This window comes from Pezoporus occidentalis, unplaced genomic scaffold (genome assembly GCF_034315485.1).
Source record: "Pezoporus occidentalis ecotype Australia unplaced genomic scaffold, CSIRO_AGI_Poc_V1 ctg112, whole genome shotgun sequence".
Lineage (NCBI taxonomy): Eukaryota > Metazoa > Chordata > Aves > Psittaciformes > Psittacidae > Pezoporus > Pezoporus occidentalis.
Window position 1 is genome coordinate 523,104 of NW_026912907.1, and position 27,078 is coordinate 550,181.

At 40.6% G+C, this 27,078-nt stretch overlaps 2 protein-coding genes across 5 annotated transcripts in view; one reads left to right on the forward strand and one right to left on the reverse strand.

The window, feature by feature from the left end:
* EEA1 (early endosome antigen 1) overlaps positions 1-6,312 on the forward strand; it is a 69,075-nt gene extending 62,763 nt beyond the window's left edge. For all 4 annotated transcript variants that reach the window (XM_062633500.1, XM_062633509.1, XM_062633522.1 and 1 more), the window contains 5 exons: positions 1,620-1,805; positions 2,110-2,348; positions 3,701-3,821; positions 4,164-4,262; positions 5,399-6,312. In XM_062633500.1, the coding sequence (XP_062489484.1) occupies positions 1,620-1,805; positions 2,110-2,348; positions 3,701-3,821; positions 4,164-4,262; positions 5,399-5,521 (768 nt within the window). In that variant the 3' untranslated portion in view covers positions 5,522-6,312. The remainder of the gene's footprint in view (positions 1-1,619; positions 1,806-2,109; positions 2,349-3,700; positions 3,822-4,163; positions 4,263-5,398) is intronic.
* A 7,799-nt stretch (positions 6,313-14,111) lies between these two features.
* PLEKHG7 (pleckstrin homology and RhoGEF domain containing G7) overlaps positions 14,112-27,078 on the reverse strand; it is a 30,573-nt gene continuing 17,606 nt past the window's right edge. Inside the window, 7 exon segments of the mRNA XM_062633883.1 lie at positions 14,112-14,688; positions 17,454-17,551; positions 20,310-20,469; positions 21,758-21,837; positions 24,080-24,170; positions 24,942-25,057; positions 26,945-27,078. Of these exon segments, the coding sequence (XP_062489867.1) occupies positions 14,578-14,688; positions 17,454-17,551; positions 20,310-20,469; positions 21,758-21,837; positions 24,080-24,170; positions 24,942-25,057; positions 26,945-27,078 (790 nt within the window). The 3' untranslated portion in view covers positions 14,112-14,577.

Genomic DNA, 27,078 nt, shown 5'->3' on the forward strand with positions numbered 1-27,078 from the left:
ACACAGCTTGTTTTAGCTTTAGGATGGGTTGTATGTCCTGGCTTTTCTTCTGCACCACTGTAGATTCACTGTGCATACCCTTACTCGACTATTCGGAAGAGCAGAAAAGATGTCCAAAAGTGTCATGAATGTGAAGTTTCCCAGATATTCCAGGCACATCTGGTACTTATCAAGGATGCGTGGTAGAGTTGAAACTGCCTTGATGTGCTGTGGTTTCTTAAAATGTCTGTAAAAGTCACAGTCAGGGAAGAAACAATGTCAGGAGCCTCATAAAAGACTCACTCTACCAAAATCATAACAATCAAATGAGCTCTCTGAAGGGTAAAAGTTTGGAGACTTTAATTAAATAACGTTCAGTCTGCTGTAAAACAAACCATTTCTCACCACACAGTACGTATTTTTTAGTCTCTGCAGAAACAAATGCTCCTAAAAGACTTCAGTTTGTTTTCCATGTTACAGTATTAGAGTTATACTTACATCTGTTAAGTACATGGGGTTTAAGTTGCTTTATAAGTATAAATGAAGGTACAGTCCCTATACACTAATAAAAAGAAAGTAACATGATACCTTATGGGTTTCAGATGTTATTTTGTTCTCCAGTATTTAGAAACTGGTCTCTTTATTTTTAGCTAGAAGTCTGTACTTTATGTCAAGTAATCTATGTCCAGTACATTCTTGGATTTGGGGGAAAGGTTACTATAATTCTCATCACTCCTAAAATATTTATTCTAAAGAAGAAAATTTATAAAAATATATATAAAATGCATGCACACCAATGGCAGCTTAATATTCATCTCTTGATCTACATACAAGCAATTAGACTAACCAGAAAAAGTCTCCTAAAGGCCTATATTCTGTTTCACATCTACCAAGGAGTAAATAGATGTGCGTCTATAGGGCATCCTCCTATTCTCAGGATATGTTCTCTCCCTGTCTTTGGTTTTGTTTTAATTTTGATTTATGGAAAGCTAACAGCCCCTATGAGTCTCTTTGTACCTTTATGCTTGGCTATGTAATTTTAAGATAAATGATTCCTGTAAATTGACTATTTTACTTCAGGATTTTGTTATATTTTATTACAGAAGAACATGTAAAACTAATACTTAAAAGCAAATGTATCATCCCGCTTACTTAAAACAGAGGGTATTTATTGATACATTTAAGACTAATAGTAGCTACCATCAATGTTAGGTTTATAAGTTGTCATTACAATGCCTTTAACCTCATTATTGCAGCTAGAGAACGATGGGAAGTAAATTTTAAAACAGACTCTGGAAAATGACCATGGATGTCTCATTTCAAAGAATTGCATAAAATAATCCAACAGAACTTCAACTGCTTTAGTAGAAATATACAGTAAATTTATTTTATAAATGCATGTAGTTCATAATATAGGTAAAAGTTTAAAATCTTTGATCATGAAAATCATGAATACTTTAAAAGTATAAAATTAAAAAAAAATATATAAAATTTTGTGCTATAAAATTATCATTTCTTCCAGTGATAAAACTAAAATTATTTCTGGCTTCTCCTTGGAAAGAATTTACAGTAGTTTTGAATTTAAAATCATTTACACTTTCAAAGTTGCTACTTTAACTTTGAGCTCTATATCCTAACAGGAGGTGGCAAATCTCAAGGATGCAAACCAGCTATTGATTCAACAGAAATTAGAGCTGCAGGGCAAAATAGATAATACTAATTCAGCTCTGGAACAGGAGAAAAAAACCCATCAAGCTGTCAAAGATCAGCTGAAAAAGAGAGAAGAGGAGCTGAAGAAAGAATGTGTGGAAATTGAAGCTAAACTGGTTAGTATGTTAGAGAGTATAAGACTTGGTTTGTGCACATGCTTTTGGTTTCTTCCAGGGACAGAGAACAAGCAAAGAGTTGACTTTAGTTTCACATTATATTAATTTTTAAATTACAAAGTCAGAAATCTTTGAGGCATTTAAGGATGTGGGAGAATTTAATAGGATGACAACCTTGTCTAATAGAGTTTGTTGATTAAAAGCAGTGATTCTAGTGCAGTAAGTTTCCTTGCTTTAATTAAATGTAGGGAATAGGGAAAGAATACTTGGAAGGTTGTTTTTCATTGTTCCATTGTTTTCTTAGCATGCAGAGCAAAAAGAGAAAGAAGAAGAAAATAGGAAACATGAGGAAAAGGAGACCAAACTCACCACGCAGGTCACAGCCCTGAATGAAAACCTGGCTACCATGAAGAAAGAGTGGCAAAGCAGTCAGAGGCGAGTGAGCGAGCTGGAGAAACAGACAGATGATTTACGTGGGGATATTGCTGTCTTGGAAGCAACGGTGCAGAATAACCAGGATGAGAGAAGGGCGTTGCTGGAGAGGTAAGCTATGGTCATGGCACATGTGGAAGTATAGTTTGGGAAATGGAAAGTCTCACACTACAAACTTGTTTCAGTTGATTCAGGATTCCCTATGCGTGCTTTATTTTAATCTGCTTTTGTTCCTAGTGTTTGGGCTGTGGGTGCAGTTTCCAGAGTGCAACATTCTATTGTCCCTGCCAAAATACAGCAAGGGGTGTTGGGACTAAACTGTGCTCTCTGTGGGCTTTGACAAGGTGGCTATTTTATAGAAAATCAGGCAGGCATATCAGGACCTTATTTATCACCAAAGTCACACTTACGTGCTTGTGCTCAAAGATCTACACCCATCCATAAAAGCCATCTAAATCTGTCGGGCTCCTCTGAACTTTGAAGTGTGTAGGTTGTGGCTTCTCATCTGATCTGCTGTATGAACCTTAAAAGGCCTTGCAGAGGGAGCTTCTCGTATCTGAATTAGCTATCCTTCTCCATCACTCCAAGGCTCCCCTGCCTTGACTTAATCAGATTAGGTGTACTATTCATCCAGAAGCCTGGAAGAGACTTCTAAGTGCCTCCAGTAACAAGAACTTGTTTAGGCACTTATAGGTATGCCCACTGCTCAATGTTAGGAGATTAAATATCTAATTGGATTAGGTAGGCTAAGGGTCAGACAGGAGGCATTTTATCCCGCCTGAAAACCGACAGTCCTCTTTTCTCCAGTTCTGCTATTGTCACTACAATAGATTTAAATGTTAGGTAAGAAGAGTGCCTTTCCTTCAGGCAGTAGGAGCCTGGCAAGGCAGCAGAAGTTACCTGAAAGCAGTGATTACAAAGGTAAAAGAAACACCTGTGAGACAGGAAATTTTATTTGTCCTTATTTCCTGACATGTTTGGTGAAGGCAGAATGGAAAACATTTTTGAATACTGTCAAGCTTGCTGACTTGTTTTTTGAGCAGTAGACCTTGGGAGAGGATGGCATCAATGCAAAAGAGATCCTCTTTCTTTGGCAATCCCTTGCCATACTGTTCTGACTACTGTTCATACAGTAGCTGTTTGCAGCTTGGCAGGAAACTGTTGCAAAGGGGTACATATTAGGCCTTGTTGTTGATGGACTTCCTTCAGTAATGTCCCTGGGTTTAGGAGTAATTCCAGATATTAATAAGACACAGATCCTTGGGAACAGTGCCGGATAATCTTAAACTGACTGTTAGAACAGAATATTTTTCCAGTCAAGACATCCAAGAACTTTTCACAGCAAGAATATTTTTGGCTGAGAGTTATGAGAGAAGCTTCTCAGACATGACAACCTGCCCAAAGGAGGCAGTGTGTATTGCTGTATATGCTTTGAGCTGACTATTTACTATTTTTTTCCTCAGGTGTATAAAAAGTGAGGGAGAAATTGAAAAGCTTCAAGCCAAACTTGTGGAAATGAAGAAAAAGCTGGACAACACTACTGCTGCAATGCAGGAACTTGGCCGAGAAAACCAGTCATTACAGGTATAATTTGATTTGAAGCAATTAAACCTGTTGACTCTCTGTGTGGGAACTTACGAGAATTTCAAGTTTGTGTCAGATTGGTGGTGGGTTACTTTCCAGAGTGATTAAGATATTATGCTTGGTGTATATGAGGGCCATATTGCTGTCTGTGGGTTATTAAATCTGCTTATAGTTCTGAAAGTCGGAAGGTTTTCTCTCTGAACAAATATAAGCTCTCAATATCATGGCAGAGATGGTGCTTTCATACCACACTGGGTAGTGTGTGCAGTGAAAACAGAGGAAATTAGTAGGAATTAGGTAAGCATTTTAAAAAACAAACCTTTTTGTGTATCTTCTATATAGATCAAACACACCCAAGCTCTCAACAGGAAGTGGGCAGAAGACAATGAGGTACAGAACTGTATGGCCTGTGGAAAAGGCTTTTCAGTGACAGTGAGAAGGGTAGGTGTGTTTAACTGTGTGTCTGTGGGGATTTTCTTTTTCTATTGTTTTCAAACTCTTACATAGGATACAAACTTCAGGAAATTACCTTAATAGTGCTGTGGAATTCAGGACATCTCAGAATACAGTTATTGCTTGCAGTGCTTTCAATATTAAAAATAAAGTGTGTGGAACTTGCTTTATTCATAATTCTTTTGCCATTTTAACAGTATCAGTTTATAAACAGTGTTAAAGTAGTTCAATCCCCTAAGCGAACAAGCAAAATTACGCTGTTGTCAGGGTGTTTACAGTGAACTTATTTATAACCAGTCTGAACTGGATTTACAAATATAAAAGGAGTGTGTATTTGTTGAAATTAGATACAGAATCATAGGATAGTTAGGGTTGGAAAGGACTTTAAGATCATCCAGTTCCAACCACCCTGCCATGGGCAGGGACACCTCACACTAAACCATGTCACCCAAGGCTCTGTCCAACCTGGCCTTGAACACCGCCAGGGACAGAGCATTTATATGTGAAAATAGGAGGCATCAACATGTGTTGGTGCTTTGTGACTATATATTTCTAAACACTAACTAGACATGGAACAGAAGAAAGAACTGGGTATGTTTTAGGTCAGACCTTCTTTGACAGCATTTTGCTGCTGTCAGGGTGTGCTCCATGAACTAGATGAGGTACACCTGTGAGGTTCATTTTTGCGGTGCTTCCTGGCTTGGTCTTAGGTGGCTCTGCCTGTCCTGCATTATTTGAGTGATATTCTTTGGGTAGTCTTTGAACAAAGGCTGCTGGATCCTTTGAATCAAGGATACTTTTCAATGTGAAAGCAGGTAGTTACAGGTAAGAACATGTTTTATGTGACCAGAACAAGTCCAAGAGGAGAAATTTAAGAGGAGGATGAACCTGAACCAGTTTATTTCCAAAACTGGTATAGTCTCCCAACTTAGTGAAGTGCTTCTGAATGTTTTACTCCAATACCATTTAGAAAGAATTTACTCTTGTGCCCTTCTGTGTGCCATGTAACTACTATTTAAATAGTCAAACTAACTTCTAAAACATGAGACTTTACCTGACATGATAATGATCTCTATTGGTGATTGATGCATTGATGTTCGGCATGTATGTTTTTTCTTTCGCAGCATCACTGTAGACAGTGTGGAAATATCTTTTGTGCCGAGTGCTCAGCAAAGAATGCCTTAACTCCTTCTTCTAAAAAGCCTGTCCGAGTCTGTGATACTTGCTTTAATGACTTGCAAGGATGACTGGCTATCGTGAGTGACAAAGAAATGTTACACTAAAAATTACAGTTTCTGTCAATGCACTTCGTTCAGCACTCAGACTACTATTCAGTTGGGACAATGATTGTAACACTTGGCAAAATTTAGTATATTTTAAAATGTTTATTGATACCAAGTAAAACTATTGTATTTTTCGTGAGACATGGGCTCAGATCATCCATAGCTTATTGCCATTTATCCTGAAAAGAGCTTCTATGTCTAGATTAGAAATATCCAGTTATTTGTAAATAAAGTTTAAACAGAGGAGTAACAATGTATTTTTTTATCTTTTATTTTTTTGTTCAAGAGAAACAGCTTTTATGTGATATTGTAGTTTATTCCTGTTTCCTTCAAAGAAAAAAGGAAGATGCAAAAACTTGTGAGGATTTTATGTATCAAATGTTGCTGTAAAAAAGCATAACTAATTGTTGCATTTAATTGCATATCTGATGTTCTTTATAACCCCTTGTGATTTTGTTTTCTTTCTATCTCTTTGGTTCTTAGACTTTTCTCTCTAAAGTTTGAACTGCACAGTGAGGGTAATGGCTGGACTCTACTCCAACCTGGTTTTATTTGCTCACTTAGAACTTGTCGTAGTATCAGTACCTGAGTCCTTATCCAACTACAGTGCTTGGTTACTGGAACATCTTTACACATACTGTATTGCATAGTCTGTGTGTGTGTGTGTGAGAGAGAGTACATGTGAACCAATGGTGAGATAGAGTTTAGTGGGCATTGCAGGAATATTAAATGATAAATTACAATATTCCATTCTGTATTGATTGATTTCACTTTTACATATTTGTTTGATGGATTTTAATATTCCATAAACCCTTATACATGGACTTTAAAAAGCAAACAAACAATGCTGGCAATTGCCTGTAGCACATATCTCCCTGTGCTGTGGAAGCCCTTGGAGGTCCTTGAGGTTCTAAGGGACATCCAGACCTTCCATGCTAGGTATCCTACTAAGAAAAAGTCTTTGAGACTGCTGCCAAATGTCTGACCTTTTCTTCTGTCCCTTCCTCAGCTTTTAGTGGAAGACAGTGAACTCCTGCTACACCTAACAAACCTCAGTTTTATGCTACATCTCATCCCATTACCAGTGGGTTTTAAATGTTATGTTAGTTATATGACAGTCTGCTCAGAACGGTGGTGTGAATCTCCCGTTACTAGCTTAGTTATAGACGATCAGCTCTAAATAAGAGGGCAATATATGTGTCTTTAGATATTTATTCATACTTTCTTTACTGTAATTGCAACACAGGTTCCTTGTAGAGTTCATGAAGGCTCCAAACTTCTTTTTTGTTGTGATTTTATTTACACCTGTTCATTCTTGCCTGCCTGTCTCTGACTTTCTTCCCTTTGTGTCGGGTATTTTAAGATCACTAAAGTCATTTCTTCTGAGCAGGGGTTATGCCTTACAATGTTTAGTTCCCCACACCTCAGCCTTCCTACAAAATGTATCCAGGTGTTTAGAGAAAAAGCCTGTTTCCTGATTCCTCTACCTATTGCCCAAGGTAAGGAAACAAATTCTGTCACGATGATGGAAGCTCAGCCATTGTTAGGCAGGTTCATTTGCTTTTATCTATTGACAGCTCTGTATGTGGATGAAGAGTCTCTCTGATGAAAAAAAGCCTAGTCCTGATAAACTCTTCAGTGAAAAAACTTCTTAATCCCTCTTCTCCAGAAGTAGTGATCTACGTGTTTCATGTCTCTTCTTAGTTTACCTGTCTAGTTCTACATTTGCAGCCTAAAGGAGCCTTCCTCAAGAAGTTTTCTTAATATTAAATTCTTATTTCCCAAAAGCCAGCTGGATTGCATAACTGGTTCTCCTCACTGCAGAAGAGTTTGGGATACTGTGTGGTTTATTTGAAATACTGATCTGCTTTTCTGGTTCAAACTTGAGAGTTGCTTGCTAAAAAGAAAAAATTGCTGCAACGATTCCATATGAACAGCCCCTGGACTTGCTGTTTCTCCTCATTAGTGTAACAGTTTGTCATAAGAATCTTTTGAATAGAAAATATGAACAGATTCTCTGCCTCTGGGAATTGTTTTTTATATATATTTATTTACTGGGAGAATCTGAAGAGTTTGCCTTCAAGCCTTTCTTTGTCTGACACATGACTTCAGAAACACAGGAAAATAAGCAACAGTCGTGCTCCAGTGTAGATGTGCTCTGCCCTGTTGGGTAACACAGAGAGCCTTGTGCTGCTTTCAGGGTGAAGGATGACCACGTGGAGCAGAAGGGATTTAAAGAGGGAAGAGAGAAGCTTCTTGTGACTTCACAGGGACAAAACACATGAGACAGGAAGATGGAAATCTTTTGTGGGGAGCTAGGAAAACGGCTAAAAGGCTCACTTATATTCAGGAATTTTGCTTTTGAATGAGAACATGTGAAAGATTAAGAGAGAGCTCTGCAGTACAAAGGAAGTGGTAGAAGCTCTAGTAGGCTTGTTCTTAATTCAGCTTTTGAGATGCCTTTATGTAAAGACAAGCAGAGTCACCTCACTCAATTGGCTGCTGAAGCAGTGTGGTTGGCTGACTGCAAATCAGACCTTGATCTGGAGCTCCTCAGCTTCAGGGGCAAAGCCAGCTAGATTTCTGCAGATTCCTTTTTGCTGATCAGTTTATCTGACCAACTTTTTGAGGGAATTGAAATGCTTTCCAAATACACATTTGTAGAAAGAGGGATTGTTAAAACCTGAAGGAACAGTGGTAGAAACAGTGGTAACTACTACCTAGAACAGGGGTAGGAGCTTTCATGTTTGAGCTTTGAGCCTGCAGCAATAAGTCAGGATTGCTACAGTTTTTAAATGGAGTGAATTTATGATTCCATTGCTGAATGTTATGCTCCTTCTTTTGTGCTCAGGATTCTTAGTGCTGGTCTGTATCTGTTGCCAAGTTGATGGTATACTAGACCCTTGGCCTCAATGTCAGGTTGGAAATTGTGTTCAAGCTCTGTAAAATGACTATGAGATACTAAATAAGGGAAACTAGAAGGTGAAAAGCTTTGTATTTATAAATCTGCTTGCAGAGTCTGACTGATTTGATGGGCATGTATCAGTAGGAACGTAGGTGTTTTGTTGCACTGCTTGAAATATTAATAATAGGAAAACCTAGTAAAAAGCCTGGTAATTTTTACCATGCTGCTTTAAAGGATTCCAGACAAAATAGTTTAATGTACTGGGTTTTTTTAGACCACAGACCCAGGAACAGAGGGAAAAACTAATAAAATGTCAGAAGAGATTAATCTTGGAACTGGAGGACACATAGTGGTGTGTTTCAACAGCCTCTAGAAAGAACCAGATTGCTCTCATTCACTGAGGAGAGACCATTATAGAGCAAGAGGTGGAAATAACAGTAAAACCAGTGCTCAAACCAGTAGGTGTGTGGTATCATCAAGCTGCTTTTGATTGCTAGGCACTACCATGGCATCAGGAATGGGACAGTGAAGTGTGGGATTTGTCCCTGAAACTCTCCCCTCTGCAAGACACTCCATCCACATTCAGAAGTGCTGGGGAAGCAGAATATGAGAGACCAGCTGCCACATGGGCAGAGGCAAGCTACGGAGGCAATCCAAAAAGTGTAAAGGCTCTTGTTAAGGGTAGGAAAAGCTCTTGAACTTCCTGGAGACTTCATCTCTCTTCCTCGTCAAAGAGCCACAGTCCCTTGCGTTTTTGCCTCCAGAATGCCAGTCATACAGTTCTACTCGCACCTCAGGTCAGCAGTTCATACTTATGTCCTGCAACCCCTCTGCAGGCAGGTAGCTTTGCAGAGGTCAGTGTCAGGCTTTTGATCTTAGCTGGATGTGCTTCACTGTTATTTATTTCTTCTCCTCATGTATTCCCTACAGTAATCTTCCCCTTTCTGCAGAGGTTGAACAGAAAGGATAAAATTAATGAGTCACAGTAGGAAAAATTCTTCTCTGCAGATGAAGAGACAAAAGGAATTTTCATCTGGAGTTTCCAGCAGAGGCAAGAAAGAGGTTTAGCAGGATCTCATTTTTCAGCTGTTTTTACTCTCTGGCACAAGAGTCCAAGGCTCAGGGTACAGTGCAGGTTTATCCCTCTTTATTTGGAAGGCATCAAGTAACCAAGTTGCCAAAGTGTGGAGCACTAGGTACACAAGAATAATGAATAACTATTTTTGTTGGTTTTGGGACGATTAAGATTATTTGTGAATCCACACTGGAAAAGCTTTCTTAGTGAAGCAAGAAGGGTTTTGGGAGCAGAAACATGAAGTAACCTTGCTGTGTTTGTATTACGTGAGCAAGAATAACTGATTCTTTCATGCTAGATGTTAAGAGAAGTGACATTCCTAAAGAAGGGACCTGGAAAACTCGGGTACTTTTCTGGATTGTTTAATGTCAGATAAACATCAAATGGAAACAAATGCTTGTTGGAAAACTTTATAACTTATTATGACCAGATGTAGTGGCAGATATTAAACTGCTGGAGCTTAAGTTCAAATAGAATATAAGCTATGACAAGAAGAATGGTATAATGGTTTGGGTATGTTGAAACTGATAAATTACTCCTCCAAGTACCACCCCTCCCACTCTCATATTCTTGGAGGACTAGGAAACAACACTGTCATTTGCACTATGCACTTTTTGCTGTCTAACTGAATATAATCTACAGTAAGTGGAATGGCATACTTTACAATGCATGTGTTAGCTGTAATCAATGAGCAGAAAGTTTGTCTTCAGCTGAACTTCTCACTGTATTACGTTTGGCCCCTTGCTATGTAAGGAGAATTGCACTTGTGATTTCTTTGTACCAAAATCATGATCATTGTCTGAGAGCACATGTAACAACAAAACCCATGTAATCACATACACATTGTCTTTGTAGAGCTTCGTTTTAAGATTATTAAATGAGAAAACGTGAATCTTGTGTATTTTCAAGGGTCTTGCCAGTTGTATACTTTGTAATTTTCGAAGTCTTGACCTCAGCATCCCTTCTAGGGTAAGTTTAGAATTGTTGTCCAACCACGGGCTTTCCAAAAGCACTAAATTGTGTACTTTTCAGACCCAGCAATAACTGGATAGTGAAGTCCTTGCCACAGAAACTCAGTTTTGGATTGTTTTTTTTTTTCATTTTTTCTAAGGGCACTGAATAAAGAGGTTTGCATCTTTAGAAAGAGCATTAGATGCCACTTAAGATCACAGTAATGAAGAAGATAGGTACTAGTTAAAGTAATAAACTATGCCTTTTGTCTGTAGCTCACCACACACTGCACTCACTGTGCAACAGATACAGGAGCATCTGCTCATTTGAAGATTACTGAAGCCCTGCTAACCCTTTTAGATCAATGTTACTATGAAAGCAGAATCCTGGTAAGCGTGTTTTCCAATTTTTCCTCCCCCTGTGACCTAAATTAAACCACATTCGTCTGTATTTCCTGCCATTCTTGGGTAAAGAGGGCTGGGAAAGAGTGTTCATCGTTATATGTCAACAGGTCAGTGCTGGCAAGTCCACGCTCCTGCTGGTGGCTTTATGGCAAAGTACTCTGTATCACACTATAGCTTCATTCTGGGCATCAAAGGGATGTTTGAAAGAACATCTCACTGGGTTAGCAAATACCAGAACTTTTTATAGTAATGTGTCCAAAATGCTGCTTGTATAGGATTTGTCACTTTTGTAAGAAAAAGAGGAAAAAGTCACACACACAAAAAAAATAAATCATAAAGCCCCACCATTTGATGCCATTACATCAGATTTCATTTAAACTACCTCTCAGTGTGAAATTCAAACATTAGGTAAGTTTAATAAGGTTTGCTCACTGTCATTATGTACAAGTTATAGTGGATGCCAAAATTGCAAAGCTTTATCACCAAAAAGGAAAGAAGTCTCTTCATTTAATGTGTTTGAAAGTATTCCATTGTTTCAAGTTACTGTAAACTCTGTGTTCTTTTAACTTCTGTAGTTCCAATCTTGCAAACTTCAGCTGCTGGACAGGAAATAAATCATAACCACAAGCTGTCATAATTATGGTCTGCTGGGTGTAAGCAATTTTGTATGCAGTTTTGTCATTCACCAAATGTACCATTAGTTTAGTCTTGGTTTTTCTTCAGTACTGTAATGGATGTGTGCCACAAATTACATTGTCTTGTTTGCCTCTTTTCTCAATTTTAATGATCAGTTTATTATTGCAGATGTGAATATTGCTCATACAGCTTGATTTCTGTATGATTGCATAAAATATAAATGGGAAAAGTTTTAAGTTCTTACCCAGTATTTAGACGTAATGTGTTATAATAGCCTTATGTTGCAGTTTTACCTAGAGAGTACTGCACTTCTTTTAAACTGGATCATACCATCTTGGTAGGTGTATGTAGATTTTTTGCATGAGTGTGTTTTGGTTTTGTTTTGTTTTGTTTTGTTTTTTATTTGAAGTTCCATTCTCTTAAGTTCTACTTTCAGTGTGTGTGTTTACTACTTGCGATCATGTAGTTGTGCCTTACATTGTGAAAGAATATAGTCCAGTGTGCACTGTAATTCCTGAACTCAGCGATACAGAAAGCGGCTGTGGATTTGGATGAGGAGATGACACCATGCATCAACTGGTTCTGTATAAACTATGATGAAATGTTACTGAAATGTTTTGGGTTTTTTGTTTTCTAACCTGTTAAAGGAATGATTAATGACAATAAAAAAAAAAAAAAGAAAAATTAGACCTTTCTGATTGACCAGTTTTGTCATTCAGGACTACCTTGCCCCATTTCAAGATAGCAAAGCTGCTTTGAAATGGAGGATATATCATTTTACAAATGACCTGTTGGGAAGCTGTACATCTAAGAACAAGCTAAATGCTCAGTTTCTTAGACTTGTGGGGAGATGCAAGAAAAGTTTTCACATTCCTGAGGAGGCAGTGATAATGGCTGTGTTTCAAATCTGTTTTCTCAGAGGTTAAATTCAGAGTAGTTTTTCCATTCCCAATAACTGCAAAAGGCTGCTGAGTATCCTGCATTCAAGTCACTGTCTGTGTTCAGCCATTGCATTCAATGCAGTTGAACAATTGGCATAACTGGAAGACTCAGAAGTAGCTCTTGTTTTATTTTTTTAGGCTAATGAAGGGCTTGTTTGTGAGATGGAAATGTCTTTCAGGGTGGAACTGTATTGCATAGAAGCCAGGTGATTGATGTGTGTGAGACCAGTTCCATAACAAAGCCACTATTGAATTGTGGGGCATTCACAAAAACCTGTGTTTAACTATTGAAGCAGGTCTTTCTTGCACCACTGTGTAGACAGTGGGAAAAGATACAGAAAAGAGGTCTCCTTCCCAACTTTGAGTTGGGAAGTTAATTTCTGCCTGAGACATCTTTGTCTTCAGACCACAGAACAGCCTGTTTAACTTGCATCTCCCTGGAGACAGCCTGAGTTTCAAGGTACTGTGAGGTTCTGATGAGGCACTAGTAGTGGAAGGGGGAGGGTGTGATGCAGTGTGAAGCTTGGCTTGGGATCAGGAAGATTGAGCACAGCTGTGTAAGCCAAGTTGTGGCTAAGTGTTTGCAGATTGTGTGGAGCCCTGCAGCAGATCTGTTGTCTCCACTGTTTTGCTCTCCTGCCTTACACATTCACCACTTGGCACTGAGCCTGAGTGGCTGTTCCTTTCCCAGGAAGCTGTGACAAGAGCTTGCCTACCTCAGGTACAGGGAAAAGCACAGGGATGTGTATTGCAGTGGCCTTAGGCTGCATCTGGAAGGTGCTCAGCCAGGTGAGTACGTACATATATACAGCCTCCAGACAGTAGCTTGTATGTACTGGTGAACCAGTGGGTAAAATGTACAACCACATCCACTTGGGTATTGCTGGGGAGGAGTGGGATTAGGGGCAGCACTCAAACTAATCACTAATTCAGTTGTGGTGTGAATATTGTAAACAACTGGAATTGCACTGTTGTTCAGCATAGCCCTCATCTGCGAGGCTTCTCTATTCCATTCCCCCTGAAGTAATTTCTGATTCTGAGGGGATATTCTAATGGATACTTTCCTGCTGAGGAGACTAGTTGGTTTGGGACAGAAAGAGGGAAAAGTGACAGTCACTGGGACTGGCTTTAGGGAAGTCTCCCTTTATGGCTAATACCAGGAGATTAGCCAAGGCTAACCTGGTTAGAGCACCCTTCCTCCATGGTAGTAACCTGCACAAATGTTGTGGCAAGTAGTTTCGGGCTGTTCTGTGGGTGTCTTCTAGTACCTCAAAAGAGGGAAAAATGAAGTGACTAATAATGGGCACACTTCTGCTACATGGACCACAGATCTGAAATAGCAGAGAAGTATTGAACGGCTTAATGCAAAAGCAACACTCGAGTTTCTGAAGCAGACCTAAAAGGCTGCAATGGGTGTAAAAAAATGCATCATGACAGATCTGCTGCTAATAAAGTGGTGAAAAACCTCAGGTAAAAAAAATGCAAATAAAGCAGGGCATCATTGCACTTCTTTCTTTTTATATATCCAGTAGCATCTCTGGTTTAACTGAGTGTTATATGTAATTATGACTTTTCCCAAAGAGACTTCAATAATCTCATTTTAAAAATTAGTAAGTCAACACAACATATGCTTTCGCTGATCTCATGCTCAAGTTAATGCAAAAACATCTTGTGATATTATAATTCAGTTGGTAGAGAGGCATAACTATCAGCAGCTATGGCTACACAATATTAATTTAATGAAATTTGTTAATACAGTGTGAATGCTCTCAAAATAACCTTTCTAGACTTTTCTCGTGAAGGTATTATCACGAACAGAGGTGTTTCCACTGTCCTGCTTTCTAGGAAACAACAAGCTGTATCAAAGCTCCGCTGGATAGCAAGAGCCTTACCCTAGTTGAAGCAAAGGAGCCTCTAAGAGTGATACACTTACTGCAAGGCACATTTCCCCCCTTCAATTTATCCCTACATTCTGTGAGCAAAACTCCTTACACCTGCCTAGTCAAGTCAGAAATCTGTTAGCTTCAGAAACTTAAGGCATCCTGGAAGATATAACTGTGTTATCACTTCAGTAGTCTTCCACTGCCTCTGTCGGTGCTGTGCTGAAGTTATTGAATTCCAGAGGATTCAGCTGGGAGGCAGAAAGTGGTGCTTTTCTTGATTTCATGTTGCACGGAGTAATTGGAGATTGCTGTTTCTATCTGTGACATCCATGTTTTCTGTAGCAGGAAAAAATAAGTTGTTAACCAAGATAATAGAAAAAAGTCCTAGTAATTGAAACAGATAAACCACCAGAGTTTTATTTAGCCTTTCTTCAAGGTGCATGCTCATGATTCCTGAGCTGAACATGAATTCTCTCAGAACCAAGGCTCCCAGTTGCTCAGGTCACTACACATTGCTGGAGTCAGTGTCTAGGGCCAGGGATTTCCAGTGAAGGTTTGTTTCCTTTTTGGTTGGAAGGTGGGGGTTTAATTTTTTTTGTTTGCTTGTAACAGTGAAGCTTGCTGCAGGCTATTTCACTCTTTTTTTTTTGTGTAATATTTATTAGCTTAATGCTGCCCCTGCAGTTTGGGCTTCCTGTTCCTCTGATTAAGATGACCCCAGTGCTATCAGCATCACAAATTCTGTTCCCCTCTGAGATCTGTCGTGTGCTGCCACATGAATTTGTTTCTAGAATCATGCTGACAGCATTCAGCTCTATATCTGCTGTCATCAAGATACGAGAGCAGGGGGTGATGGCTGGAGAGATAGGATTTAAAGCACATAACTTCCTTCTCTCTGTGCTAGCCCAGATGGTCTGGGTCACAGAAGCTGAGTTGTCTCTGAATTGCTGTGATTAGACATTACAAATTAGTTGGCAGCAATACAGGCTTAAGGTCTAGCTGTGCTTCTTCCATCCCAGGGTTTTTATTTTGCTTAGTCAGGAGCTGCTCTCCTGCTGTAATGCATGCAGAGACACTGAGCTTTGATGCAAAGAGTAGAAACACAAGAAAAGGGGCAGCCTCATGCTTCAGGCTATGCTGGGGTTCATACATTTTGTATTGACCCATCTGGTTGGTTTTTTTTGTGTGTTTATACCCTGAATGAGTTAAAAACATCCCTTAGAAAAATAGAAAGCTGGAGATAAATTGAATGACCTACAGGTCTCTAAGGGGTCCCAGCAGAGGACATGGAAAAGTCTGCATGTGCCTGACAGAGCACAGAGCCTGCCTTTGGTACAGGGTGGCTGCTCTGGCCCCTCTGGAGCAGAGGAGGTCTGATGTGCAGAGTGATGGTGGTTGCACAGTGCTTTGCCAGGCAGTATTCGGCTCACAGGGATCAGGATTTAAGCTGTTGAGCTTTTCAAGGCTCAGGGAGAAGGATGGGAGATGGGGTAGAGAACGGAAGGCAGGATAGTGGTATGGGTGGGATGAGCAACAGCAGTGTATTTCAGGTCTGTGTTTTCATGTGTCTGCTGAATATTTGGTCTCTGAGAAAGAGGTGGGAGTAGGGCATGGGATTCACTGCATCAACATTCAATGCCCCATGTGAACTCCCCACACGGTTGGTAGAGTGCAGTATTGCAGCAAGAGGCAGGTGGACAGGGTGAGCCTGGGCCTCTCAAGGGAGCTGGGAGCCAAGGCAGACACTGCACAAAAGTCAGGAGATCTAAGAGTCAGCCCTCTGCTTGGGATGAGTCAATGGGAATATGACATGTATGGCTTCAGTTTGCTGTCTCCCTTTAGATATAGCTTAGCCAGCTTGAGGCACTCATCTGCCTCAGGTATACTTAGCTCCCTGTATACTACTCAGCAGTATCAGAATCATACAGTAGTTTGAGTTGGGAGGGACCTTTAAAGGTCATCTAGACCAACCCATCAATCTTACTCAGATCACCTTCCTTTGTGCCTTGCAGAATCACATCAGCTAAACCCATGAGCTCATCTTGGCTAGCAAAGCTTCCTTAAAAAATTTATTGATCATGCTGAGATTTGGCTTCCTGGGAGCTGAAATGAGGTAATTTACTTCATTCAACCAGTTCTGGAAAGTCTACCCTTTCCAGGGCTTAGAGCACCCTGAGTCAACAAAATGGGTAATGCCAGCACATCCAAGTGAAAAGTACCCTTCACAGCAGGGCTCTCTTCTCTGATAAACTGGACTTGGGAGACATTGAGAAGATGGTAGCCACCTAGTGTGAAAGCAGCTTTAGAAGGGAAACGTAATATTTCAATTATAGGAGAAGGTAACTACTTCTTGAGTAGGTATCTATAGTATGTGTATCTGTAGTAGATACCTGTTCCAAGTACCAACAGACTTGGGAAGAATTCACTCATTGCTTTTCTCTGAAGAAGTCTGTCTACTGTTACTTACTCTTAAGAATTACTATTGTTGCTAGTCAAATTTGTGTGCGTTAGGTACTAGAGAATGAAATTCAACTTACAGGAGAAAAAAATATACTTCTGTGAAGTGTCTACCACACTTTCAGATGTTACATGCAGCGCTATTACTAGAATGTGATGTGGTGTGAAAATGGGGGTAAACATATGTAATGGTAGAATGAATCATACCATCTGTTCAACCTGAAATTGCAAGATGTGTATTGTGCATAGATGAGCATGCTACAGTTTTCTGATCTGAGTACTACTGCTTATAAGCTGGGGGTTTGTGTTTTGGCGTTGACTTCTCTGGAGGGGCTGACTGTCTTCATTTCTGCAACACAAAAAAATGCCTGTTTTTTTACCAATCAGAAATTACAGTGTTTTTCAACAAGAATATGACCTGCTGCCAGCCCTGATAGCAAATTGGTACGTGTTCAACAGCAAAAATCCTGTAAGAAGTGTGTGAGCCAGAGCACTGGGTTGTTATTTTGTTTTGGTCTGGTTCTGTTCAAATGTCACAACTGTAGTAGATTGTTATCACAGCATGGCTGCTTTCAGGCTGCAATCCTCTTCTAGGGAAAGTGTGGTTGTGTAATTAGAGAAGAAAAAAATAGTGTGCTACTTACCTTAGCAGCCTCTGTTTGAGCTTGTAGCAAGAAGACTGCTATGCACTGCCGGTACCTATTTTCATGCTGTATTAGGAAAGCATTTCACAGGCTGAAGACTGGAAAAATGTGAAGAGGTGATAGAAATTCCCTTGTACAGCTGTCAGTCCAACTTTGTATCCCATTGTCTGATTATGATTGAAGAAATGATACATGAATCGTATTTTATGATTCTTAATAGGGCAATACACCCTGATAGGGTTAGTTCTTTTTGTGCAGGAGGCGTTGTTATTTCCAAAAGCTAATACTGCTTTCATTTCTTGTAATGATTTTACCATTGTACAGCTGTGGTGCTTTTGAGTCTAGCTGAGGGTCATGAAGAGAAGTTTCCACTCAAAGTGGACCAAATGTTAACTGAAATTAAAGAAAAACAAATATCAGAAATTAAAGAGAAAGGTCCCATTTTAATTTTATTTCAAACAAGTCCATACTATGACTCCCATGTAGGGAAATGGCTGCACTTGGACTGATGATGGTGGATTTGGGTTCTCCCCAAATCTTAAATCCACAGCCGAATATTAAAGGAAAAGTGATTTCCTAATCAGAAAGTATGTTGCTCTTATGAGCTTCAGATATGGGTTCCTACTATTACACTTTACATGTAAGTGTAAATCTCTTGTAAAAGGTTTTGGCATTTGCAGGTAGTTCTGCTTTAGGGTAGCTTCCCAGGATTATAAGGACACCATTATGGCTCTTATCCCTCCACTGATATGTAGCAAGCTTCGGGCTAGAATTATCTTGCATAATTGTCATCCCTCTGCCCATTACCAAAAGAGTAGTTCTATGACATTGCAATATATATAGTTTTTCCTAGTCTACGTATTGAGGTACATTTTTTCCCCAAAGTGAGATCAACCCTCAGCCAAAGAGTGAATGCAAAAGTACATGTTAGATCAAAAATCAGGGTTTCTTCACTACAATCACTACAAGTCAGATGTTGCCATTTCTGAGAACTGCCACCAACAGCAGTTCTAATCTTTTACTGCCACCAATAGCAAAATTCTCCTTGAGACTGCAAATGAATTGGCAGCATTCCCCAAGGTCACACATTCTGGATGTTTAAACTTTATTTTTTTCCTGCAAAGGGGTATTTTCCATTGGCAGTGAAAGTTTTGCTTATTGTTTTACACAAAATGGTGGAAATCTGAACTACAAGCTCCCTGTAGTCATTTTTCTCACTATTTTTATTGTATTCCACTCCAAGGAGTTCTGTATTAGGATGGAGCTTCCAAGGTGTTACAAGACTTACAGGTAAGTAACAGAGATTGCCATAAAGAGACAGACTTATAGACAGAGACTGTAATAAAGCTGGTAGGAATATGTGGGAGAGAAGTCAGGCAATGAGGTCCTGTGTGCAGGGAAGGGCCGTAGCCAGTGGCCAGAGCTTGGGCTGGGATGCAGCAGGTAACTTTGCCTATTCTGCTGCTGGATCATGTGGACCTTGGTTAGAAATAGAAATCTCTGAGTGCAGGAATGTTGACTTGGAAAAAAATCCAAAAATCTTATTCCCATCTCCATTATGGTGTATATGGCCATATGGACAAAACAGAGGGTGGCTGCACTGCCCACAGCAGCACTCAGAAGCTGTCAACCTTGCATCTAGTCTGGGCTTAGGCAGGATCATGGGGCTGCCCTCCCCTTGGTGAGAGGTGGCTGCTGCAGTTACTTCTCTGCTGGGCTGGTAGGGAGACTTGTTAGACAGACAGACAGTGCTTGGAGCACCTTCTGGAAGATGTTATTATTCCCTGTTCATCCCCTTATCTCATCTTTAGTAATCTGCCTTTTATTGCCTACCTTTATTTCCTAGCAGTATTGATGCTGAATACTAAGTAATCTGGGTGAATATATTTCAAAGTTATAATGAATTTTATGGGCTCTAGGTTTGCTTTCCATATCTGTTGATTTTCTACAGAGCACTCTAGCTCCTTGAACTTTTCCTCTCAGCCTTTAGGATTAGGATGGCTGACAGGCCCTTGAGATTTGTATTTCTCTTGTTTCCTTTTGATATAGGAGGCTCCTGAGATCTGGGCAGTTTTAGACTGGGGTGTGTGAGAGCCTGAATGAGTGGCTCAGACCAAAGGGAAACCTGATGTTTCATGCCTGCTCCCTCACCCAAGCTCTGATTTGTGACTTCAGGGACATTGTTTTGTCAGGGTAAGTTTGGTCACTCTCTGTGGAGGTCAGTCCTCCTCCCTACCTCACCCAAGGGCACAGCAGCCGTTACTGGGGCTGGTTTCCCCTGGCAGTGCATTTGGATGTCTCTAAGCAAGGAGGCATTGATGTACAGTAGGTGATTTCCATCCTCTCAAGGGCTGGTAGGGAGGTGAGTAGGAGCAGCAACAGGAGGTAGATCTCTCCAGCCTCCTTGAGAATTGCTGCTGTGCACATGTGAGGACACCCAGGAGAGCAGTGCAGTGGGACAACTGCAGAAAATGCTGCATAACTAGTATGGGATTGAAAGTGTGCTTGGGAAGGATGCCCAAGGTTTGACAGAGTGTGAGGACAGTTAGGTCAAGGAAATACTTGATTTGTGAGCAAGAAGTCACTGAAATCTAGCTACCTCCTTTAGGGTGAGCGGGTAATATCTGGTGCATATGTAAAAGTCACTGTTAGAGGCAGGGGGACATGGGATGTGACATCTGTGTAAGCAGTTCATGCTTCATGGTAGGAGAAGAGCTGTGAAGCCAGAGTGCTAAGGCACCCCAGGCATCTAAGGGTGGTTTGTGGACAAATAGCATCTTACCCTTTATACTGCCACATAGACAATGCACTGAGGTTGTTATTTATGAAGATGTTCACGTGCACATAGGCACATACCTGTAACGTGTATGGGGTCAACGTTTTTCAGTATCAGTCTGTCTAGTGGGATGGGCTGGTCTAGGACAGTGCAAAATCTACCCTCTCTGATGAAGGGCTGCAGCTCAGGAGTGAGGGAAGGACAGACAGGCATTAAACTGGTGTCTGAGCTCCTGTATTTCTGGGAATAGAAGATGAAGTTGCTTAGCTGGTTGTCTGCCATCTGCTCATGAAGTTTACGCACTAAGCAGGCCTAAATTATGTGCTTTCTCTTACCAAAGTTACTCAGACAGCTTACTTGCTTGAGGAACCTCAGAAAAATCTTTGGTACCTGGAGCTCTACATCATACCTTGTACTAAAAAGCCTCATTAGAAACACAGTATGAGTCCACAGGCAGAAAACAAAAGTGTTCAAAACTCTCTCTTTTTTTTTTTTTTTCTCCGCCTTCCCCCCCCCCCTCCGATTTAACAGCAGGACTTTTTCTCCATCCCTTGGAGATGTGTTTCCTCAACTCCTCCCCTCGCATAGATGCAGACGGTGCCAGGGGCACCAGATTATCTGGACTGCCAGATAGGTTGCAGCCCTTTACAGAAGGTTCCCCAAAATATATATGTTGGACAACCCTTTGAGACTTGCCTGTGGGTCCCTTGAATCCCTGCTCCCTTCATCCACCTCTGTTGCTAAGGGATGGTGCTGCTGATCTAGAATCTCTCACTGCATGCATTCCCTATCTCCTACAGAAGCAGAACACCTACTTCTTTAAAGAAAAACCCAAGTTTTTAAATCAGACACAAAGGTCTTGAGATCAGCATAGGTTCACTTAGCCTTAATTGACATCAGCTTCATAAACTTAATTAGCTAGATGCACACCTGCACTGAAGCTTTAGTAATATCAGGTCATCCGCTCCCTTTTTTGGTGGCTAAATACAGATATTTATCATGTATAGAACTCCCTCCATTTTAAACAACAACAAGAAATCAAGGCAAAGGGAGGAGATGTCCAATAGACTGTGTTAGCGCTGAGAACAAAGCCAGCCTTCCATTTCCCTGTTTTCTCCTGCCTCCCCTCCTTTTTTCTACTTCTTTCCAAGAGTTCTGATACCTCTGGGATAAAAATTTCTCAGGTGCTGAACTGAGTCTTGAGGGAGCATTACAAACCTTATCATAACCTTGCACTTTTCTGAGCCGCGGGAATCCAGCGTGTCGGAACTCCACCAGGCACACAGGCAAATACTAAGGTCTTGTAATGTAAATTCTGCCTGTCATAGTGTGTCTGTGACATACTGAGCCTAGAAGCAGTGTTTTGAATCAGTGTTATGGTTTTCTATTAAGGAGGTATCACCAGTCCTTCATGCTGATGAGACATCTTGTATTTATCATTAGGTCAGTCTTCCAAAGTGCACTCAAAATATTTACCAAGCTAAAAACCGTAACAACCACAACCATGTAGATCTCTATCCATTATTACCTTTCTGTGATGTTTAATTTTGGTAATTAATAGGAAACTGTTGAACAGGAAGAGGTAGATGTCAAGGAGTCTTGTGCTTTCTGAGGAGAAAACCAAAACAAAATCAGTTTTATGGTGTGACTATTTTAAGGAATTGTTATTTTATAATGAAGCACATCTGTGAATCATGCCTGTTAAAAGCACTGGATAAAATGCTTTTAACAAAGAAGCATGGTTTCCAACATAGTACACAGCTACTTCTCCCCTGGTCTGCACTCTCAAATGCGGTACTTAATGTCTCTTGTTGATTTTGGCTACTAATACTTGTACCTTGTAGCAGCTACCTCATGAATAACAACTACTTGACTGCCAGGAAAAGTGACCTGGATCCCCTGGAGTACCTACAAAGGCAACCATTGGCATGCTATAAATTAGCAAATCCTACCTGGTAAACAGTGAACCCTCTGAAAATGGCAGAGATAAAGAGGGAAGTGCCACCTTTCCCTGGTACCTTTAAATACTGGTATGCTGCCCTCCTCACAGGCTTTTGTAGTGATGAAATGTTAATTGATAGCATCATAAAAGCAACCTCTCTGGTCCCCTGTACCATTATTTGACCACCCTAATTGTTAATTTTTTTTACAAGTATCTAATGTAGGAATACCCCATGCTACAACTTGCATTGTTATATCTCATCCTTTCTCTGTGCAACACCAAGATGCCTTTAGCTTCATCTGCCTTACACCATCCATTAGGCAGTGAAGACAGCACTAAGGTCTTCCCTAAGCCTTCTGTTCCTACATCTGAACAAATCCACTTCTCTCAGCTGCTCCTATTCTCAGCTACATGATTACAAAAGCCCCAAGCAACTGTAGTCTCAGTGATCTCTGTTTCATTCAAGCAATCACATTCACTTTAACACCAAATGTATGTGAGCCTGTTCAGGGCGATGACTTTAGGACAAGCTTTCTGTTGTGTGGTATTTCATTTGACTTGCGATTTCATTTTTGTCTTGAAAGATATTTAATTCAGGCAAGTGCCGATTGCCAGGCACTTTTATATTACAGATTGCAGGCAGCTGGCTTGGTGGTAAGAATTATGCTCATACCTCCTTCCATTTTTTGATTACATATTGCAGAAAGAAATGTAGCCAACCAACGGCCACCCTTACCTCCTGCACTGGGGGCTGATGTCTCATCAACAGATCAATGAGTGCAGAGGGAAGCATGGAAAGGAGAGGATTCAGTGGCTTTTTTTCAGCTATGCCTGCCACCCCCTAAACATCATCAGCAACCACTTCTCTTGCCTTCTGTGCAACTATAATGCTCCTCATGAAACACTGAAAAATAGACACCGTGTTTCTTTTGCTACTCCTTTTATAACAGTAATAATGGTGGTGGGAGACAGAAAGTTTATTCTCTTCACTTCTATTTCTGAGGAGGTGGTGAAGGAAACATAAGACATGGGCTCTGCTCCTTTCTGTCAATTTTTATAGCCCTGCATCCACCATAGCATGCAGCTTCCAGCATCCTTTCACATGATGGTCTTTTCCAAACTGACCAGGCTCTCCTTCCTGCTCATACAAGGAGGACATTTGCTTTTCCTCTCCAGATGTAGATTCTGCAGCAGCTTGCCAGCAAGCAACCTGTACCCTGCCACAGAATGGTGCCTGTTTGTCTGGAGATATGAGTCTCCACTCTGCCAGCATGATAGACAGCTGCAAACAGAGATGAAGAAATCAATATGCTCGTGTGGGACCACTGTGCTACCTGTGGAGTTAATGTCATGTTGTAGGAGTGCTCTGTTCATAGAAGGGAAGCCACTTGCCAGGATAACACCTTCTTGTTCCAAGGCATCCATCAAAACAGCAGTCTTAGCAAAGAAGAAATATGAAATAAAAACAGGAAAAACCTCTGGACTTTTCAGTGATTTTCAAGGAAACACATGGTTGATATGGTGCCAGAGAGGTGAGTTGTGTTGACATCGGTCCCCAGGCACATGAGGTACCTCGTATAGGACAGTCTAAACTTCCTGTTTTCTTACTGACACATTCTTGAATGTGACAGTAAAATGCTCCCTTTGAGTGTAGGCATTGGCTAGTCAAGCTGATTTCTTCAGCACCTGGCAGACTGAATATCCAGATGTGACAGTAAACAACCATGCAGATTACTCATCCTTTTGGCAGCTTTCCTGTTCCTCAGTCTCTCTGTGACAAGCTGTACGTTTGCTTTTTCTTTCCCACACCTGCCCAAATACAGTTGCAGAGATTCATTCTGGATCTGCCACAGCAAAATATGATTCCGTTCAGCTAGCTCCTGATACTGGGATATTTAGGGACGTTACCTGCTAGTGTTAGCCTCCCTTCATGAAGAAGTCTGTTTGTTGAACACAAAATGTTTTCACTGACGTTTTCCCTTAGGCTTTGCTTCAAACACTTGACCCAAAAAAAGAGAGAGAGAGTGAATAGGGAATCTTGCACATCTGATGGAGAACTGCAAGGCAGCCAGCAGTTAAATTGAGTACACGTGTTCTCTTATCTCAGGTTAAATACATCACATAGTTAATAACTGAGCATGGCTACGTTTCTTCAACAGTGCTGTTGCTTAAATGTGTTTAAGCTTTTGAAATGTTAAGCTGTGTTTTGATTTTCCGGAGTGGTTTTAATGTTTTTTGCAGCCCTGTGTGTGAACAGACACAATCCTTGAGGTGAGACCCACTTGATGATATTACCATAATGCTTGAAGTCTGTATGTAAGGCTAAGGGGGTAACCACAGCACAAAGGTACACATGTTCCTAGGTATACTGTGTATTTAATGTCAATAGAAATTTCTTTGGCTCAGCTTGAGGAGTGAAAGAGGCAAATAATTTCTGCTTCATAACCTTATAAAAAAGTAGTAATACTTATATCTATCCCATTTCATTATGCCCCCTAAAAGCAACTTCTGGAGGGTCTTCCTGGATCACAGGATCGTACTCTCTCGAATGCTAGCTAAGAGCAGCCCATGCTATCATCCAAGGCACTGTGCACAGCCTGTATGTTCAGCTATAGTATCTGTAGTGCTCAGGCTGCAGCTGCTCCTGTTAGAGCAAAGCCATCTCCCACAACTAAAATATAGACAAGCAGCCAACTTGAGACCACACTGTAAAGATAGATAGGAAACTAAACATTCCTCGAGGAAAAATGCCCTTTAGAAAACTGCTTACCTCTGGGACAAAGGATCTCTTGTCACGATCCCAGACCTGAGGCCAAATTATGACCTCTTGCAGCTGTCTGAACTTCTGAAAGTTGTCCAACCACTTGACTTTACCTTCCAGATCCCCTGAAATATGTGGAACATTGGTTACTGCCAAGGCTGGCAAACCCAGTCCTGTTTCCAGATGATGCTGAATATTGTTTTCTCTCCAATAGAAGCCAAAGTTCCTCACATGTTAAGTCCCAGATAAAATCTTGGCCTCACTGTAAAAAATGCTTAAGCTCTTCTTAGGTCTGTAGAACCAGAATTTCTAATCTTGCATTCAAACATGCTTAAATTCAGGGCAAAATGAAAAGGTGGTGTTTGCTAATCTGGTTGGGAAACTGGGGGAATTGTATAAAACTCAATTGAACTGGAATCTTTAAAAGTTGCTTAAAAAATGCTGCTTTTTTTTAAAGTGTCTGGGCTAGTGAGAGAAAAATGTTTTTCACCATATACAACCTGGTAAAAAGACTGTTGAAAGCAGTGAGAATTCATTTTGAGGGAAGTGATGCCAGGACCTACCAAAGACTGGGATTGGTATTTCAGAAGGTGAGAAGTGGAGACTAAGTCTTTGCTGATTCAGGGCTGTTATGGGGAAAACCTTAATGAGCACGCAACTTGAACTCCAGGTTTTTGAGTTGAGTGATATTGCAGATAATGGTTTCAGGCACACACACACACACAAACATCAGAAGGGGAATTCTGGGACTGCAGCTGTTCCTTATGTCACTGATTCTCTGATCAAAAACTGAAGCCACATCTTTGTTAGGTGTTGTGATAAAGAGGGGTCACCCCTCTATGGTTCCTTTCCTTAGCCCAGAAATATCTAAACTCTGGAAGGACCTATTTTTTTTTTTGTTTTGCCAGGTATATTCCACAGGTATCCCATGGTCTTTTGGGGCATACCTAAATCTGCTGTCTGCCCAGCAGAATTCTCTAGACTAGTGAAAAACAATCATATTTTCCTATGGGACCTGTTCTTTGCCAAAACCTGTACTCCTTGGGTGGCCATTAGGCTAGATACTTCATAGGATTTGGCAAGAAGGGAAAGAACCCAGGCCTCTCTTTTAGGTGGTGATTCTGTCATTGGAGTATTCACCTAAGAGGAAGGAGCCCCAGATTTATCTGTCTCTAGAAGACATTAACTCTCTGCCTCATCTCCAAAGGAGATGCTTGACCCTTCAGCCTCTAGGATGGGGAGAAGAATGATGGCAGAGAGCTTACTACCATGCTGAGTGTACTGCTGGTGAGGATGAGGCACTGCCTGGCACCTCTCCAGTGTCTTGCTGATGTACTGTCTTGTCTTTGATTTAGTAGGGGCTGCATGAGGCCTTTGGGGAATAAATGTACTGATGTACTATGTGACTATAAGACACTTAGAGGTGCATTTATAGCTTTCTGATCAAGACCTAATTAATAAATTATGTAGAATTAATAAAAAAAATCCTGGTCCAATCCCTTTTTTTCTCCATAGTAGCTAGAGAAAATCTGTAGCTGGGATAGCACTTCAGCTATTTTGTATAGTAGGACCCTGCCATTTATTGAAAGGCCACTGACACAATATTCCCCTTGTGAGTGCAATTTTATCCTATTAAGGATTAGCCACAACACAGCTTTCTGAGACATAAATCCAACTCAAGGGATTCCTTCTTTGAGAACTTTCCTGATTTGCTCTTATTTGTGAACTCCTGTTAATTGTTTGCATGTTACTGCAGACGATTCTGAGCAAATACAGGTGACTCACGATCTGGGAGTCCTGTGACCTTGTCAAACCCTTGAGAGGGTTTGACAGCCCAAGGGTGGCACCAATCATTTCCTACAGAATGAAGAAAGGCTCAGGACTGTAGAAAGGCATGCACATCCTCATTGCATCTCTCCAGGGAGACCAGGCCAATTCACACTCATGCACAAACGGCCACATAACTAGCAAATAGTTAATTGCACAATTGACTTTTAACCTTAGCTACTTACATATGGACTTTTCCACCTTTTCTTTAAGTGACTGGATAAAGCCTTTCTATGTTTCATCAGTGCTCCTCTTCCAGATGTTGTTGAGGAGGAGGGGATAGCACATCAGTTGATGCAAAGGAGAGACCAGCAGCTCT